The sequence below is a fragment of the Microplitis mediator genome, chromosome 4, assembly GCF_029852145.1.
Source record: "Microplitis mediator isolate UGA2020A chromosome 4, iyMicMedi2.1, whole genome shotgun sequence".
NCBI lineage: Eukaryota > Metazoa > Arthropoda > Insecta > Hymenoptera > Braconidae > Microplitis > Microplitis mediator.
The window spans coordinates 2,204,422-2,223,494 of record NC_079972.1 but is presented as its reverse complement, the minus strand read 5'-3'; the positions used below and the strand labels follow the sequence as shown (position 1 = coordinate 2,223,494).

General features: G+C 33.9%; 2 protein-coding genes across 2 annotated transcripts; one reads left to right on the top strand and one right to left on the bottom strand.

Annotated features, from left to right (window-relative positions):
* Positions 1 to 7,647: 7,647 nt before the first annotated feature.
* Positions 7,648 to 8,247, bottom strand: LOC130666927 (uncharacterized). The gene has a single exon (XM_057468257.1). It carries the CDS (start codon positions 8,245 to 8,247, stop codon positions 7,648 to 7,650), a length of 600 nt encoding a protein of 199 aa, XP_057324240.1.
* Positions 8,248 to 15,227: 6,980 nt separating this feature from the next.
* LOC130666926 (2-5A-dependent ribonuclease-like) lies at positions 15,228 to 15,971 on the top strand. Its single transcript, XM_057468255.1, has one exon. The coding sequence runs from the start codon at positions 15,228 to 15,230 to the stop codon at positions 15,969 to 15,971; it is 744 nt and encodes a 247-aa protein (XP_057324238.1).
* The last annotated feature ends 3,102 nt before the right edge of the window (positions 15,972 to 19,073 follow it).

The window sequence follows — 19,073 nt, the reverse complement described above, 5'->3', positions numbered from 1 at the left end:
TCCGAGTCACCTTCGGGTGCAAGCGCAAGTGCAGACCGTAATGTTTATGGTGAGTGATACATATATATATATATATATATATATATATATATATATATATATATGTCAGGGATAGGGAGTAACTCCTAAATAACTGCTCATTCTTTAAAACTCTCCACTCCTCAAGAGTTAAACTCTCAGAAAGAGTTTCGTGCACACGAGTATACATGCCTAAATATTCTATGCTTATAGCCCTCACAGCTCTAACTCTCACGAGGAGCAATAAGACTATAGCTCGTCACGAGTATATTCCTACTACGAGTTTTTCCATGTAACCGTGCAGCAGCGATTTTAAGACGTGAGAGTGAGGCTCTCTCGCTTCTATTTGTTCTCTCTCTCTCTCTCGTATAATTTTCTCGTTTGCGAGTTCAGCTGAGTCTTGGCGGTAGCCTTAGCGCAGCAAGTAATCGCAAATTAGTCCCTGCGCATAATTAGGTGGGGTCAACGCAAGTTGGTGGCCCAGAGAACTGACCCAAGACGATTGATCAAAAAGACCACACTTAAGTTCGAGAGCTGTAACTGATCGGTCTTATCCACTTTACCCTCTCTAAAATCGTCTACTACATATATTTCTTTCCCGAGCATTATTGTATATAAGATATAGTGAGTTTAAGTTAACTTGAGTTCGGTTAGCGAAGACGCACCGACGCATAAATATTTTCTGCTCAAGTAATTATTAGAACTTGTCTTTGATATATTAAACTAAATTTGTTCAACTCATTAGAAGTGATACGAAACCTTCGACTTGAACTGTAGACTGCAAACCGATCAGTCGTTTCTTTTACTTCTTTTATTTTGCAAAAGTATTTACTTGAATTCTAGTGTGCCAACCGATCGGTCGCTCTTTTTACTCTACCATTTTTGCTTAAGTTATTTCTCTTGAGTTTATATTAAAATAAAATCTAGTGACTTTGAGTCGTTTCCTGTGTGGTTAATTAAAACCAAAAGTGCAACAGTTGGTCCTGTGTAATATCCATCTCCAAGAGTTAATTACGTCGTCGAACCTGGACTCCATCTACTCCAAGGACACTACTACTGGACACCGGAAGGATGAACCGACGACCAGTACCAGCTGTAAGTGTTTAATACTTTTGGTCGCCACCCGTATAAAATTTATATTGTTATATTTATGCGATTTCTTTCTCTCTCTTCAACGCGGTAATTCCCGCAAATTTTGCTCATCTACTACGATATTTATTCCCGCGCATATCGCCGATAAATTCTTTAAATTATATTGTAATGATTATACCTATATGCATATAAAACTAAAGGGAAAATTTGTATGTAAAGGGTTGGTTAAATAAAATACAATAGTTTACATTATTTGAGTATTAATTGAAAATTATCACCAGAGTCCTTTAGAGTTAAGTTATTTTCAGCCGCGTGTCCGGCTCAGGACGAGCCGACTCACCCCCGAGAATTTCAAGTTCCCGAGTTTCAGAACCAACGATAATCGAACGAAATCGCGAATTAAATCAATTAATAACAAAGACCGGGAATAATAACTTAACAGTGGTTCTTGGCTACATGGACACGCAGTAGCCAGGGCCCACCGTTATATCCATGAGGAGTATTTGTGTTAAAACTCGTAAACGAGAAACTCCTAAAAGGAGCGAACTCGAAGAGCAAATCAGAATAACTCCTCCCACCACTCGGCGCAAAATTTTTCTTGGACGACTGATTATTTTCAAGCGTAATCTACCTTATCAACAACCCTGAGATAGTTATTTTCTAAAATGTCCAAAATATTTCATAATAGCAAGTATATTTAATATGCTAAAAAATAAAAATCTTTATGGCAAAAAAAATTATTTTATTACTATTTTAATTGTTTCTATCAAAGGCATAGTTAAAAATATTTTGACTAAACAATTAAATTATATATCATTATATGCAAAAAAAAATTTTAATACAAAGCATAAAAAATATAATTATAAAAAACTTTCTTTATTATTTAAAATAAAATTTTCAACCGATTTTCGAAAAAGCCATTGAAAAAAAATAACTGTAATTCTCATATTTTATCACTCGGGAAAAATGTTTTTATAAAAATTTTATACTGAAAATGGCCTGATAAAATTTTATAAAGTGTTATAAAAATTTATGAAGATTTGTATAATTTTATAAAATTAGATGAAATTCTATAAAATTTCACTGTAAAGTCTTCAAAAATTGTATAAAATTCTGGTGTCATCTAGACACTGCAAAGAATATGATTCCGCAGTAATAAAAGTTGTATTACTATTTTTCAAAAAGTTATTCAATTGTAAATTAACATTTTTTTTACGGGTTTGTGTTGTCATAACAGGCGGTTGAAAAGTTTAAATAATTAATCTATAAATTTGTTGCTTCTTGCAGCCCTTTTTATACTCAACATACTCATCAAGATGACGTCATGAAAGTTTATAAAATACTTTTATTCCATTAATTAGTAATTTTGGAAGTAACAAAAAAATTAAAACTTAAAATAATGTATGTTAAATAATTTTTTTTTTAATTTTAAGCTATTACTGATTTCATGTACTTGTTAGGCATTATATGATAACTTTTAAAATTTTTTCATGCATATAAATTTTTTATCAACAAGTAGATTTATTAAATATTTTTGAGAAAATTTTTTTCATCATATTGATAAATTCGATTCAGAATTTCGCGAGATGAATTTATGCTGTATCGAAAAAAAAAATTTTTTTTTTTTTTAATTGTTGATAAATTCCAATATTTTTTTAAACGCATTTTCTTATGAAAAAAAAATTTTTTTTAACTGTCATTACCCGTTATTGTTTAGGTAATTGTTCAAACAAAATTATCCATTAAGTCATTTTATTTATTTATTATTTTTTCTATTTTTTAATTAACAAAATGTGATTTTTACTTTTTTTAAATTTTAAATTCGAAAAAATTTTTTTGGACGTTACCAATTTTTTTTATGGTTGATATATGATTTACCAAAAGAATAATAAAAAAATTTGTAAAAATATTGATATGCGACTGAGTTACAGCCTTTTGTTTATACGCGCGCGGACAAAATGACGCGCTTTTTTGTTTTTCGCGCTTCATTAATTTTTATCTCAGCAACTATTCGTCGTAGAGACTTCGGTCAAAATTTATTTTGTTCGTTATTAAATCCCAAACATAATGATACTAATTTGTCTCGATAACTTCTAAATAGTTTCTGAGATATTCAATTTTACATTTAATTTTTTTATAAAAAAAGAATTTGCACACATGGAATTTAAATCAACTTTTTGATTTAAATTTTTTCTAGCATTTTGAAAAAAAAATTTTTTAAAATCGGTTGATAAAAGCGGATTTTTTGATCTTGCACCGTTTTTTCGTCCACATCGACTGGACTATAACTTCTCAATAGTTTCCGAGTTATTCCATTTTACATCTAACTTTTTTTAAAAAAAAAAATTTTTTACACCAAATTTAGGTCAACTTTTTGTTATAAATTTTTTCGATAAGAAAAAATTTTTTAAAATTGGTTTGTACGAACGCCAAAACTGATCTTCTACCGTTTTTTTGTGCGTATCGACTGGACTAATTGGTAAATATTCAAAACAGCTATATCAGTAGTTTCGTGCACGATCCGTTGAGGGCGCAAATATTCGGCACTTCTGTATAGAAATTTAAATTGTAGCGAGTATTCAAAATAACAAGAGTGGGAGGAGTTTTTGCTTCAAGGTCATGAGCCCATAGACTCCTTTTAGGAGCGAGCCGACGAGTTTTTGCTTTCGCTCGTTTAAGGAGTTGAGCGACGAAAAAGAGTTTACGAATTACTCCTCATAGAGTAAAATAACGAAAATCTCGACCGCTCGTACTCGGAGTCCGAGTAGACTTGCCAGCAGTAGGGATAACTCACGAGTGAGTATAGTTCCATCATTTTTCATGTCGCTCGCTCGAGGAATACATCATAAAACGAGTTAAACTCTTACTCCCTATCCCTGATATATATATGTATATATGTGGTGACTGGGATGAGGTTCGAGGAACTTAATCACTACGTTAAATAACTTTATCTGACTCCAATTATTAGCGTTAACAAAATAATAAATAATTAGTTTTATTTAATGAATAATATAATACAAGGTAATGCGGTTGCATTAGATACGTGTTAGCTAGTTGCCGTGTAACTCTCTATTGTACGTGTGTACTGTACTGTGTACTATTGCTACTGAATATCATGTCCGCGTGGGGGAAATATTCGGCGATCGATGACGATCGATGATTGACGGACTTATCCGAAATTATGAATATTAGAAATATCCGTAGTGACGTAGTCGCTACAGTACTTCCCCTCTTTAAAAAAAAGGAAATGATGCTTATTTACAAATGAAAAATAATAAGAAATATTTACAATGCAAAACAAAAATAATCAAAAAAAAAAATCGAATTTAAACGAGAGTTTAAATTATAAAAAAAATAATTTTATGTGTCGTTGGCCACGAAATAGACAGGTTTAAGTCTATCAATGGAAATTGCAGTATTTGTGCGTTTATAGTTGACGATAAAATATTTATCGTGTCGCGCAACGACTTCGTACGGACCCTCATACGGAGCTGAGAATGATGGTCCAATTTGTCTAACTCGCACCAGTACATGGGAACAAGTGTTGAGGTCTCTGAAACAGAAAACAGAACGCTCTCCATGACGCGAGGTTTCGGCCGGTGCCAAGTTATTGAAAAATGATTTTAAATCACGTAAAACACTTTCGGCATTTGCGTGTTTATTTGACGGAACTAGTAGTTCACCTGGTAAACGAATCGGCTCACCGTATACAAGCTCGGCTGGGGTGGCTTGTATATCCTCTTTCCAGGCTGCTCGTAGACCAAGTAAGACGACGGGTAACGCGTCATACCAAGTGTCGTCGTGACACAACAGTGCGGCCTTGAGTTGCCGGTGTAGACGTTCCACCAGTCCATTGGATTGGGGATGATACGGCGTCGTCGATAAATGTGTTATGCCAAAAATTTTGCTCAGAGATTGGAACAACGATGATCTGAATTGTTCTCCTTGGTCGGACGTTATTCTAGTGGGCACACCATATTTTGAGATCCATTCTCTAAACAGCGCGAGTGCGACAGTATCTGCGTCACCGTTTTTAAGTGCCACGGCTTCTGGAAACCGGGTAAATCTGTCGACGATGGTCAAGCACTTGTTTTAGCCGCGAGATACTGGTAAAGAGACTAAATCGATGTGAATATGCTCAAAACGTTGCGTCGGCAATTCAAAACGTGCGAGAGGTGATGACACGTGACGATGGATCTTGTTTCGTTGACAATTTATGCAAGCTTTGGCCCACTCTCGACAATCTTTCTGGATTGATGGCCAAACATAACGCTTGCTCACTAGTTTCTGAGATGCTCTGGTACCAGGGTGTGCCAGAGAGTGCAACGCGTCGAAAACTTTCTTTCGAAGTTGACCGGGAACGTATGGACGTGGTTTACCTGATGAAACATCACAATAAACTGCGGCCGGGTGGTCGTTGTAGACAATTCGTTGCCACTGTAGTGACGTTGCTGCGTTGTTAAGAAGATCTCGAAGTTCAGGATCGTTCTTTTGAGCATTTACTAGCTCGTGCGTGGTAATCGGCGTCGAAATGGCTTCAACGCGTGATAGCGTGTCTGCAACATTGTTCTCATGTCCAGAAATGTGTCTAAAATCACTTGTGAATTGGCCAATAAAGTCGAGGCGACGAAATTGCCACGGTGATGCTCTTTCAGTGCGTTGCTGAAAAGCAAAAAGCAATGGTTTATGATCAGTGTAAATTGCAACTTGTTTACCTTCAAAAATATGACGAAAGTGTCTGACAGCTTCGTAGATGGCGTGAAGTTCACGATCGTACGTCGATAATTTTTGGATGGAAGGTTGAAGTTTTCTGCTGAAGAAAGCAAGCGGTTGCCATTCTCCATCAACTAGTTGTTGCAAAACTACACCAATGGCAGCGTTTGATGCGTCCGAGACAATAGCCCAAGTTGCGTCGTCGTTTGGATGCGCAAGCATTGCAGCGTTGGCTAATGCCTGCTTTGCCTTGTCATAGGCCTGACGGAGTTCCGGTGTCTCGACGATCAGCGTTGATCCTTTAATTTTTGGCCCCTCGAGCAATTTATTCAGCGGTGCAAGGATTTCTGCAGCATTTCTGATAAATTTCCTGTAGAAATTTATGGTACCTAGAAAACCACGTAATACAGAGATCGTACTAGGAAATTTTAGGTTAATAATTGCGTCTACCCTGTCGGGCAACGGCTTGATACCTTTGTTGCTGATGTGGTGACCTAAAAATTTTACCTCATGCTGGCCCAACACCGATTTGGCTGCGTTGATGACAAGTCCGTAGTCTTGTAAGCGTTGAAATAAAATCTTTAGGTGCTCGAGATGTTGCTCCTCGTTCTCTGAAGCTACCAGTACGTCGTCGATGTACGGGAAGACAAACGGTAGGTCTCGTGTGGCCTCATCGATAAAACTCTGGAAGGTTTGCGCGGCATTTCGAAGTCCAAACGTCATGTATGGGAATTCGAACAAGCTAAAAGATGTGATGATGGCTGTCTTCTCGATGTCTTCTTCGGCGACGGGAATTTGGTTGAAGGCTCTAACCAAATCTAGAACTGAAAATATCTTTTTACCGTACAACGTTGCGGTGAAATCGTCGAGTCGTCGGACCGGATAATTATTGTGTATCGTGCGGGCATTGAGTGGTCGATAGTCGCCACATGGTCGCCAATCTCCAAATTTCTTCGGTACAAGATGGAGTGGGGATGCCCAAGGACTGGTCGATGGACGTGCAATACCAAGTTGAACCATCTTGCGAAATTCTTCTTGCGCGATTTTTAATTTATTTGGTGCAAGACGTCGCGCTTTGCACGATACTGGAGGTCCAGGTGTCGTTTTGATATGATGCACTGTAGAATGCTTCTTGGCTGAAAGTTATTCCTTCAGGTCGAGTTATGGCCGGGTAGTTTGATAACAGTTTATGGTAAGCTGTATCACCTTCAATTAATTTGATGCATTTTGCATCTGAGCATATTGAATTCACACGTGTTTAGAGACCAGTGGAGCCGTCACGTAATTGTTTGTGTTTGAGGTCGATTAACAAGTTAAAATGACTTAGAAAATCGGCGCCAATTATTGGTTTCGTGACGTCAGCGATGATAAATCTCCACGTAAATTCTCGACGTAAACCGAGGTTTAGTGACAGAGTAATGCACCCGTATGTTTCAATCAGCGAGCCGTTTGCCGCATGAAGTTGGTATCCTACTGGTGTAGGCTTGCATTTCATCCGCCCGTATGGGTAAACAGAGAGATCTGAACCAGAATCCACGAGGTATTGTGAATTTGTGGTTAGATTGACGACAAATAGGCGGTTAGAAGATGCGAGAGAGTCGCTTTCCGCCGCTAGTGACTCTCGTTCACGTTTCCCGCAAACTTGCAGCCTGGCGTACATTTGTACGCGGTTTTACTAAACTTGGAGTGGTAATAACAAATACTCGTTTTCTCAAGTTTGCGTAGCTTTGATTTGCTTCGGAAGCGTTGGTTTTGTTTTTGACCTGGTGATCTGCCGCGGTTTTGGTTGAACGCTGACATCAGTGCTGCTACCTGACGAGATAGTTAGCTCACTTGTTTCTGCAGTGCCATCGTCTCCTGCGAAGATGATGATGAAGCTAAAGCAGCGGTGTGAGTAACCGGAAACATCTCGTGTAACTTGTCAGCTGTTTTTGCTAGTTGGTCGATGGTAGCTGTGGTTGAAGAGATGGCTAGAAGCTCTTGTGTCTTCTTGGGCAAGTTTGCCAGCCATCTTGCTTTCAAGACTGCGTCATCAATGGTCGGCGCGAGCGATTTGAGATGGCGGAGAAACTGTGATGGTGATCGGTCACCGATCGCTTCGCCATCTAGAAGCTGACGCAGTTTAGCTTCTTCAGACTTCGAGTAACACGTGATGAGCGTGGCTTTTAACTCGGCGTATGGCGTGGTCGTTGGCGGGTTGATGATGAGGGTCTCAACCTCACATGCATACTCGGTGTCGATGAGAGAAACGGCGTGGTTGAATTTCTCTCTCTCAGTTGCAATGCCGTGGATCGCGAACTGAGCTTTGAGCTGCGCAAACCATAAACTCACTCGCTTCGAGTTGAAGTGAGGTGCCTTGAGCGAGTTGACAATCATTGGTTTAGCGTCTACAAACTCAGCGCCTGGCGGCTTTGTATCCGTCATAGTTAGTATATAAGAAACACTAACACAATAAAGCTAACACAAAATTTTAATACCACTGTAAGCGGATTAGTGTCGAAGCTGACTCACCGTTGAGGAATGTTCGAGACGCTTCGAGTCGCACGGAAATTATCACTGGGCGAAAATTGAACGTGAACGATAATTTTATTCACTGTATTTTCCACAGGAATTCACTGATCACTTTTATCACAATTTAATTTGCACCCCGATGGTGTCCCTTAAATTACAAACTAGTGCGGCATATGTCCAAAATGCCCCGCAATGCAGCAGCCGTGATAAAAGGCTTGCGCAACACTTGATTCTCGCACTTCACTGTTGTAAAGAAGCTCGCGGAATTAATGTGTCGCGATCAGCGGAGACGCGATATTGTACACTCAACGTGCTATTTGCCACGCGGAACGTGTGCGCGAAATGGCGTCCTCTTTAAAATCACGTCGGGCAGTCACCAATGTAGTGACTGGGATGAGGTTCGTGGAACTTAATCACTACGTTAAATAACTTTATCTGACTCCAATTATTAGCGTTAACAAAATAATAAATAATTAGTTTTATTTAATGAATAATATATTACAAGGTAATGCGGTTGCATTAGATACGTGTTAGCTAGTTGCCGTGTAACTCTCTATTGTACGTGTGTACTGTACTGTGTATTATTGCTACTGAATATCATGTCCGCGTGGGGGAAATATTCGGCGATCGATGACGATCGATGATTGACGGACTTATCCGAAATTATGAATAATAGAAATATCCGTAGTGACGTAGTCGCTATATATATATATATATATATATATATATATATATATATATATATATATATATATATATATATATATATATATATATATATATATATATATATATATATATATATATATATATATATATATATATATATATATATATATATATATATATATATATTGTGACGTTATTTTTTTGGACGAGGCTTGGATTGAGTTGACGTCACAAGCACCAACTGATTTTGGGGCATAACCGAGCATGGTAACTCAAGATTTAGAGTTTAGCTACAGTAAATTACAATTTTTATACAGTTTTTTTTGGTGATCGAGTTCTAGTTAAGAATAAAATATGGAGTAACGTTTGGCTACAGAAAATTTATATGGGAAATTTATTGTGGGATATGGTAGGGATGGTAAAGTCGACTTCGATTTTAATCGAAAATCGATTTTTCACTCAAAATAATCGATTTTTTACAATCGAACTATCGTCATCGAAATCGATTGATAATCGACTTTAAGCTTCCGACTTTAGTACGGTTGACGTCGCAACAGCAGCGCACCAAAGTCCGCAGATGCTATTTTCATGCAAATGGAAAATATAAAGACGAGATCTGTTCACGCAGAGAATTTTACAGTATTTTTTGCATCAAAAATTTATACACAAATTACTATAGTCATAGTAACATGAAGACAGTATGGAATTATTGTACAAATTACCAATACTGTAGAAATTTTTGAAATACATCGAACAGAATTCACAAGGTGCATTGTAATTTTGACAAAGCAACAAGTAAAATTCATACATACAACATTCAGTTGGTATAAATTTTGTCTGTTGCTTTTTCAAAATTACAATGCACCTTGTAAATTCTGTTCGATGTATTTTTAAAATTTCTACAGTATCATTTGTTCCTATGATCAAAATGTCCTCATGTTACTATGACTATAGTAATTTTTCTATAAATTTTTGATGCAAAAAATACCGTAAAATTCTCTGTGTGTGATTATGCCTAATAACTTATCGCTAGTAACACATCACTGTTTACATTTTTTTAATAACTCTCTCATGACTACATATTTTTTAGTACTAATAGTCTTTTTTACCGCTGTTTGCAATTTAAATTTCCAAATAAGTTCCTGTGATTCATAACAAACACCAAATCAACAAATATGTCAAGTATAAACGATAAGTACGGAGAAATCATTTAGATCTAATAGGTTTAAGTGTTTGTTTTCGAATATTTTAAATTGTTGTTCTTGTATGTTGATATAGCTTAAAAGTATGGATATGTTGAAATAAAAGTTACAATATAAATATAAGTTTTGAATCTTTGTCTTTTAAGTAAATTATCATATTGTATGCAATAGTTTGCTTGAATGATAGAATAACCGAAAAAATCGATTAAAATCGATTGTGAACAACGATTAATCGATTCTTATAATTACAAAAATTACGATTAATCGAAAAATCGAAAATCGATTTTTTGAATTCCGTTTCCATCCTTAGGATATGGGTGGAGATTAGAGTTGGGTAAAAGATAAAGTTGGAGTTTTGGAATTTTCAGTTTTTGGTTTATTGAGTGTGTGGAAAAGTCGGAGCAACCGTGGAATGGGGCTTAAGTAATTGCCACCCGGTTGTATCTGATGTCAGGATGCTTGCCTGACCCTATGAGACTTTCATGTGGAGTGCAGAGGTCTAGCTGAAATGCTAGCGCTCCAAAATAGGGACTATGGACTAGGTGTAAGAGATCAGTTTTTGTTATTATGATTGGCAGGACTCAGCGATGGTTTAGTGACCACTATCGCTGTGGAAGCCGCTATTTCTGGTCATTTTTGGAGTTTTGGGTTTTGTTGGTAGGCCTCAGTGGACAGCTTTGACCAGTGTGCTGCTGAGGGTAACCAATGGTCACTTAGATTTAAGAATTTAGTCTGCGATCTCACCGAAGCCAAGTCCAGGAGAGCGCACACATTGGGATATCCATACTTAATATCGAGTTGGAGTTATGGAGTAGAGTATAGAGAGCCGGTATAAATGGCGATGATGTTTTTAGTTTAGGGAGTACAGTAGGGGATTCGACTCTGGTCGCTCGAAGCGAGCAGACGTGTTCAGGAGTGATGCTTCAGAAAGCTACAGGTTGGAGTAATCGTTACAGAAGTATTGCTTTAAACAGTGTGAGACGTTACTTGATATTTTATTCATCAGTAATCAGGTATGAGATAATTATTATAAATAATTAATCGAGTTTGAGTTAGAATCTTGAGGTATTATGCTACGGTTTTAGTTAAAGAAAAGATATAAGATTTGTGAAAAGTATGAGAAAGTAGTTACAGTTTTGAGTCAGGTTCGCGATCTAATGTTAATATTATTTTTATAAAATAATTATAGGGAATATGTTAGTCAGTAAGTTAATTATTGCCTAATGAACGTCAAAAATGAGATCCAGGTACGTTAGTCGTACGATTTTTGCTACAGCAAGTATGCTAGAGTAACAAATTTAAGATTATGGTTCCCGTTCACCGAGTACTATTTGAGTATCGGTTGGCTCCAGTTATTTAATTTATTTTAATTAATTATTTTTAATTAATTTAGTTATAAGGTTTTGACGCGCATCATTTAGATGCCAAGTTGCCGTCCGGATTTACCGGAACGTTGTATTTTTCGGATTCAGTATTTTGTTATAGAGAGTAAGATTATTTGTACAATGTCCTAGTATTTGTTTTGTTTTATTGTTAAATAAAAATTGCAAATCCGCTAATAATTTACACGAGTTTGGGATGATTTAACCCGGACCACTCCCTCTCTCCATAAACCTACACACTGAGCGACACCACGGCATACCGTAACTCTGTTTTTAGTGCTCCAGTCTCTGTCTTGTTTTGCTATTAAGTTTTGAATTTTACTTCTGCGTGGTTTTGATGATAATTCCACAGATCAAAAATTATCAAAATTTCTGTAATTTACTGGTTTGGTGATTCCAGTGATAAAAATTACCTGGCGCCCTATTAGTATCGAGACTGGAGGCTAAGAACAGAGAACGAAGTTGTAGCGCAAAGATTAGCGTATAATTTTTGCGTTATAATATATATATATATATATATATATATATACACATATATATATATATATATATATATATATATATATATATATACATGCATATATACCATAAATATTGGAAATACTAGTACAATCTTGTACATCTTATATGACATAATCTTCTAGTTGTAAGACATTTTTAAAAAATTTTTGTAAGCGTTATCGCAGGCTTTTCAAAAGAGGGGACATATGTTTAGGAAAGCAAGAGAGTTTCGCAACTCTCTTACTTTCCGGGGGATTGTTATGTCCAAATAATTTTAAAAAATTTTTTTTTTAATAATTATTTAAAATAATTATTTCTGAGCTCCTCTTTGCAAAGCGCGCGAAAACGTAGCGTCAACTTTTTCACCTTGGTTTTATTCGGCGAAGAATAGTGGGAAGACATCCACAATCAGTTTAACGAATAAATAATAATCTGTCGTCACTTTCTACCAATGACAATAATTATAAATTCCCCATCAAATCGCCAACCAAAGTTTATAAAAAGCCTGAGCACCCATAGCTCAGGGCTAGTCGGTTCTTAAAACTTACGGTCCGCGAATATTGGAACGTCGAAATTTCGTGTACTTTCATTGCAGGAATCCGCCCTAGGCGTTGAAAAGTCAATAAGAAGATTTTTAATATTTTCAACCTAAACCTTATTGCAGGAATCCGCTTCGGCGTTGAATAATCAATAAGGCACTTCTTAATTATCTAGACTAATTCTTATTGCAGGAATCCGCTACGGCGTCGAATAATCAATAAGAAATAGTCAAAGATCGTGAATTTCACTAACCTTACTGCAGGAATCCGCCCTAGGCGTAGAAAAATCAGTAAGGCATTTAAACTAAAATCTTTTGGATCCAATTATTGCAGGAATCCGCTTCGGCGTTGAATAATCAGTAATTGAATTCAAATTATCATTAAAAATCCTCAAATATTGATCTAAAATTCAATCTGACGCAACAGTAGTAATCGTTCGTCTAGTACAATATTTGTCGGATTTTAAAAACCATCCGGTACGATCGAACCAGTGACGCAAATCACGTAAATTCGCGATTCCATCTCGTGCCGAGTTAATTTGCGCATAAAACCACTTTTCGGGTGTTTAAAAAGGACGCATTAAATATAAATTAAAATCTTAATAAAATATCTGTTAAGGATAAATAATCCTATAATATAAGTTAAATATAAAATTGTGAAAACTAGAGTGAGTAAGTGACGTTTAGTTAAAAACGTTGTAATTTGAACCATCAAAATAAAGACAAAGTTCATCACTCCAACCTTGCGGTTTTCATTCGAGAGTAGTGCATAAGGTCTTATCCTATAACCCAGCCGCGCCCACTCAAATCAAATCCTAGGAGGAAGGTCAAGCGAGCTGCAACGTTCTGGAGGAGTAAAATCTGCTGTACTAGAAGAAGTTACATCGAAAGGTAGGTGAAGAATCAATTTTTCTATCCATCATATAATACTTCTGGCTTAAACAAGAGCACCAGTCTCTTCGAAGACGTTTGGGTTCTCAATTTTTGAAAAGATCCGCTATAAATAATAAATTAGAGGACGATAATTTCTTCCTCGTATTCTTTATTGTTGTCCGCACCCTCCAACCCGCTTGTCCAAAATTACGATCGCTACCAAAGGGAGAAATCCCGGATAAATAATTAAAAATTAAGCGGCGGACATAACAAACCAGAAGAAAAAACTGGCATTTCCCAAACTAGTATTGTTAATTAAAGAATATAAATAGTCGCACAATACTCATTAACAAATATTACATATATACATATACATATATATTTAACGACTCCTAATCTCATTGTCATAAACCATTAGTATTATCGTCGAAAATCTAGACAATCATTGAAAGATCTCTTCAAAACCTTACATCGTATAATTACGGCGATGGACATTGAATAGTATAATAAGGTAAAGTACCCAGTACTTGAGCACTTCTAAAAATGGGACCAGTAGTTGAACAGACTTTTAGAATTGTTGTTATACAAAATCCGTATATATATTATGAGTAATATGCGCATGTTATAATTATTCAATGATATAGTAATTGATTACTGTAAGTTTTTTCAATTAGAACTCAACGAAATTATATATTTTTTAACTTTAAAGTTGACATGTCGAGAATAGCCGATAGATGATATTTTTATATGAAAAAGATACTATACCGTAAGCCGAACAATCAGTAAAAAAACGGTACATCATCATTTTAAGTAAAAAAAAAATTATACCACCCAATGAAATAGTCTTTTTTAAATACTATATCTTTTTTTCAAAGACCTAAACTAAAATTTTTAAATTAAATTTTAGCGTCTAACTATCCCTCCCAATGTTCAAACTGGTACCCAAAACTTGAACGACATAGCGTTACATGTTCAAGTATTGGGTCCGTGTTATTGTCATGGCAGCAGTAGGTGAGCAGCGTAAAATTTATTCTAGTGCAATAACAAATAATTTAATTTAATTATTTTTTTTTTAAAAAAGATATACGAAAATAAAGTATGAGTGATTCATCAACAATTAGTGTAATAATTTTAAGTGATTTCGTGTGAAAACGTATCTATTTAATCAAAATAAATTTTTATTATTTTCTAACCAAAAAAAGTTCACAACATATAGGTCAGCTGAAAATTGCGAATAACATTTATCTGTTAATAAAAAATAATCTGTTACAATCAGTAAAATTTACAATAAAGTTTGTTAAATCCATAGAATTTCACGACTTAACAACTTTACAGAAAACTTAAAAAATTAAACAAGAAACTATTTAGATCTAAAAGTTTAAATTCTTGTTCTGTCCTTGTAATAAAACAATTATATTTATAATAAAGTATTTATGATTTTCAATTCAGGTAACAGTTCATTTTTTGTGTTGGTTTAGTTCATAATTGTTTAAATAATTAATATCTAATTAATTATAAGATAAGAGGATGAGGGGATCTGGTGTGTGTTTGAATTGGCGGGTAGTGAATAAATTTATTTAACACTGAGTTTTCAATAATTAACACTATAAATATTTTATTTGCAATATATACAGTAGATGAAATTTAATTATGATGAGATTTGCACTGAGTTGAGGTACGTAATATTTTATTAATGAGACTGAAACTCGCGATCAACACGTGGCCAAGATGGCGACTTGGCGGCAACGATGCCGGTACACGATAGCGGTTAGGCGAAATGACACATACCTTGCTAAGCTTTTAATTGAAAGGGGCGCTGACGTGAATAATGCGGTGCGTGAAGATAGTTCTTCTTGTGTCGATCAACCATTACATGTTGCTATTCGCAGAAGTTACGAAGAAATGGTTGAGCTGCTTCTAAAAAATAATGCCGACCCTAATATTGATATGGAATTAAATCGAAAACCACTTATGGTTGCTACTCGCGAAAATCGCTTAAGAATGATGAAGCACCTTATTGCGTATGTTGCGAATGTTAACGATTTTTCTGGAGATGAATTTATGAAATTGACTTGTCTTCATGTTGCCGTCAATGGCGATTACTGCGAAGCAGTTGAATTATTGTTGAAAGAGATTACAATTGATGTAAATCTAACGACTGTGGATGGAAGTTCAGCCCTTCATATCGCACTTCAAAGAATCAGCCAAAATCCTACTGTCATACAACATCTTCTTGATGCTGATGTTGAAATTAATTTAAAAAACTATCGCGGTAGAACAGCATTTGATTCAATATATTTCATTTCACAAGCAGTTAGAGAGATATCAAAAGAGCAGATTGTAAAGCTTAGTGCGGCCTCTTTTTGTGTGAGTGCAAAAAATTTAGCACTAATAGAGAACAGCAAAGAATTTAGTGAAGTGCGTAATGAGTGTATGGAAGAAATTAAAAATATGAAAAAAAAAGATTGGTAGTAGTAATTTTACATACTATGATTTATTGTGTAAATCTGAACATAAAGTGGCTGTTGGTTTAAAACATGTTCCTGGTAATAATATTCATCCATCGATTTTCCCACTATACGGTGGAATGATAACTTACCGTTTACGGAGAGTGTTAGGGCGAAAAAAACTTTTAATTGATGTCACTGATTTAGTATATGATATTTTTAATGACATTCAACTGCCAAGTACTTTTACAAGTATGATTTTTAAATATCTTACTAATGGAGATTTGAAGAAATTAGTCGTTAAGGATGACTAATTACAAAATCATTAAAACGAAATATATTCAGGATTGTATTGTTATTAATTATAATTAAGAAATTTGTAGTCTATTATTAGTACTAGTGTGAAATCATAATTACTTATTTATGAAAATTTTTATCTTCAATTCACAGTGCAAAATATTCCTTGCGTCAAGAAATCCTTTTTTTCTGAATATAAATATATACATTTTTACTATTTGTTATTTTTTATTATTTTTGTTCAACTACTTTAAGATAAAAAAAAAAGTAAATTCATTGTAAAATAATTTTTAAAAAAATTAATTTTTGTATTTTGGTTTTAAATATCAATTTTTGATTTGTAAAGAATTTTCAATAAATTTGTAATTAAATAGTTATAATTTAAAATTGTAATAATTGATTTATTTTTATTCTATGTATGTATATTATATAGGTAAGAAATTAATAATTGTATTTTTTATATTTGTAACAATTTATTTATATTTTTATTTATTTATAACTTTCAAACCTAACGTTAATTTGAATATTTAATAATACGCTTTTCTGTGGTTGTTTCTGAAATATTTCAAAAAAACAAAAAAAATTTTTTTTTTTATTCCTTTCGACAACGGTTTCTCTTGAACGAATGAACGGATTTTGATGTTTGAGGTGGCATTCGACGCGGCTTATAAAGTTTTAGAGCCCAGTGGATTTTGGAATCGTTCCATCGAGCACGCATGGATACATACATACATACATACATACATACACTCAGACATCATGTCGAGATCTGATAGAAATTCGATATTTGAAAATCGGACTGAAACCAATAACTTTCCGACTATTTGAAAATTTTCAATTTTCTCAGCGTGAAGTCAAAAAACAACGATTTACTTCATTATTTTTGGAGTTTACTCCTTAAGAATCGATTTTCATATAAGGAGCCCGGTATGGAAAAAATATGAGGAGTCAAATACGTTCAACGAATGACCTTGTTACGACCGTCCGCGTTACGACTTTCACTTTTCATAGTATAGGGTATCCTACGAAGCAGCGTACGAATGCATTGTATGCATACAATATACCTATATATACATATATAATATATATATAGATATATAATATATACTTTACGGCGTCTTTAAATGATAAATATATATATAGTATATCAGTCGTACTCTAATGATACGTATAGTGAGCTTTATTATTTTGTATTCTCAAGTGTTTTTTTTAATTTTAAGCTATTACTGATTTTATATTCTTGTTAGGCATTATATGATTACTTTTCAAATTTTTCATGCCATTTTATAAACTTTGTAATCTTTTTATAAACAAATGGATTAATTAAATATTTCTGGAAAATTTTTGTTCACCATATTGTTAGCGTAAGGAAATAATAATTAAAAAAAAAAAAATTTTTTCTTAAAAATGCATTTATAATTTTTATATATTAATGCGTGTTGTTAAAGAGCTATAACAGATAAACGTTAGGTTTACAATTTATAAGAAAGCTTAACTCATACTGTATAAAAATGACTGGAAGGTCGAAAACTGTATCTGCAATAGTTGCAAAGTTACAGCAATTTGTTTGTTGACAAATTGAGTCAGTGCTTGGACTTTGTCGTACTCCAAAATCCAGATGTTTTTTAAAAAATTGAAAAAATTTTGATTTGCCATACTGTTGCAGGTTGCCGTTTTTCTAATTTTTTTATGTTCTAGAAAAAAATTAAAATAAAAAAAAAAATTGTCAAACAAACAAATGAGTAAATTGTTGACAAAAAAAATTTTTTTGGTGCCATTATATTTAGAAATGCAAATTATGATTTAAAGAAAAACGATTATAAACAACAAGATATAGTTTTTAAGAAAAATTGGTTTTTTAAAATCATTATTTCCTTACGCTAACAATATGGTGAAAAATAATTTTTCAAAAGTATTTAATTAATCCATTTGTTTATAAAAAATTTATAAACAAATGGCAAGAAAAAATTTGATAAGTAATCGTATAATGCCTAACAAGAATATGAAACCAGTAATAGCTTAAAATAAAAAAAAAATTATTTAACATACATTATTTTAATTTTTAATTTTTTTGGTAGTTCAAAAATTAATAACACCGGCACACAAAAAAAAATAAGTTCTCTGTACTTTTGACGGGACCGATTTATTCCCATGTATTTTGACCCGCTGAATCTGAATCCGAGGTCCGTTTAACCCGTACACCCTCAGATTTTTAGAAAACTTTAAAAAACCTCAAAAATACACAAAAATCGACCGTTTTTTAAATTTACAAATTTTTTTAACCCTAACTAAGCATGATTTTTATGTATTTCGGTCCTCCACATACTAACCTGAAGTTTATTTAAAACATTAGCCATTTAAAGTCTGAGTAAATTCCAAAAAATCCCAAAAAATGGCAAAAAAGCAAAAAAATTCTTAGTATTGTGATGAAAAAAATTTTATAGGGCTAAATAAATAATTATTTTCATGTGTGTTTATCTGTGACATATAATTCTCGAACATCCATGGCTCAGACATCTCTAAAATTTTAAATAAATGGCAAAAATTCCCAAAAAATCGAAAAAAATAAAATTTGGTACAACAAAAATCATTTTTTAAATCGACATAAATAAAAGAAATCATATTGTTCGATCTGTGATATATATATAAAAAATATTTTGGCCTAAAACATAAAAAAATTTTAATATGCTTAAAAAAATTTTTTTCATCACAATACTAAGAATGTTTTTGCTTTTTTGCAATTTTTTGGGGTTTTTTGGAATTTACTCAGACTTTAAATGGCTAATGTTTTAAATAAACTTCAGGTTAGTATGTGGAGGACCGAAATACA

What these genes read in the sequence shown, in the direction of transcription:
- LOC130666927 (XM_057468257.1), bottom strand. Translation starts at nt 8,247, where the DNA reads ATGACGGATACAAAGCCGCCAGGCGCTGAGTTTGTAGACGCTAAACCA.
- LOC130666926 (XM_057468255.1), top strand. Translation starts at nt 15,228, where the DNA reads ATGGCGACTTGGCGGCAACGATGCCGGTACACGATAGCGGTTAGGCGA.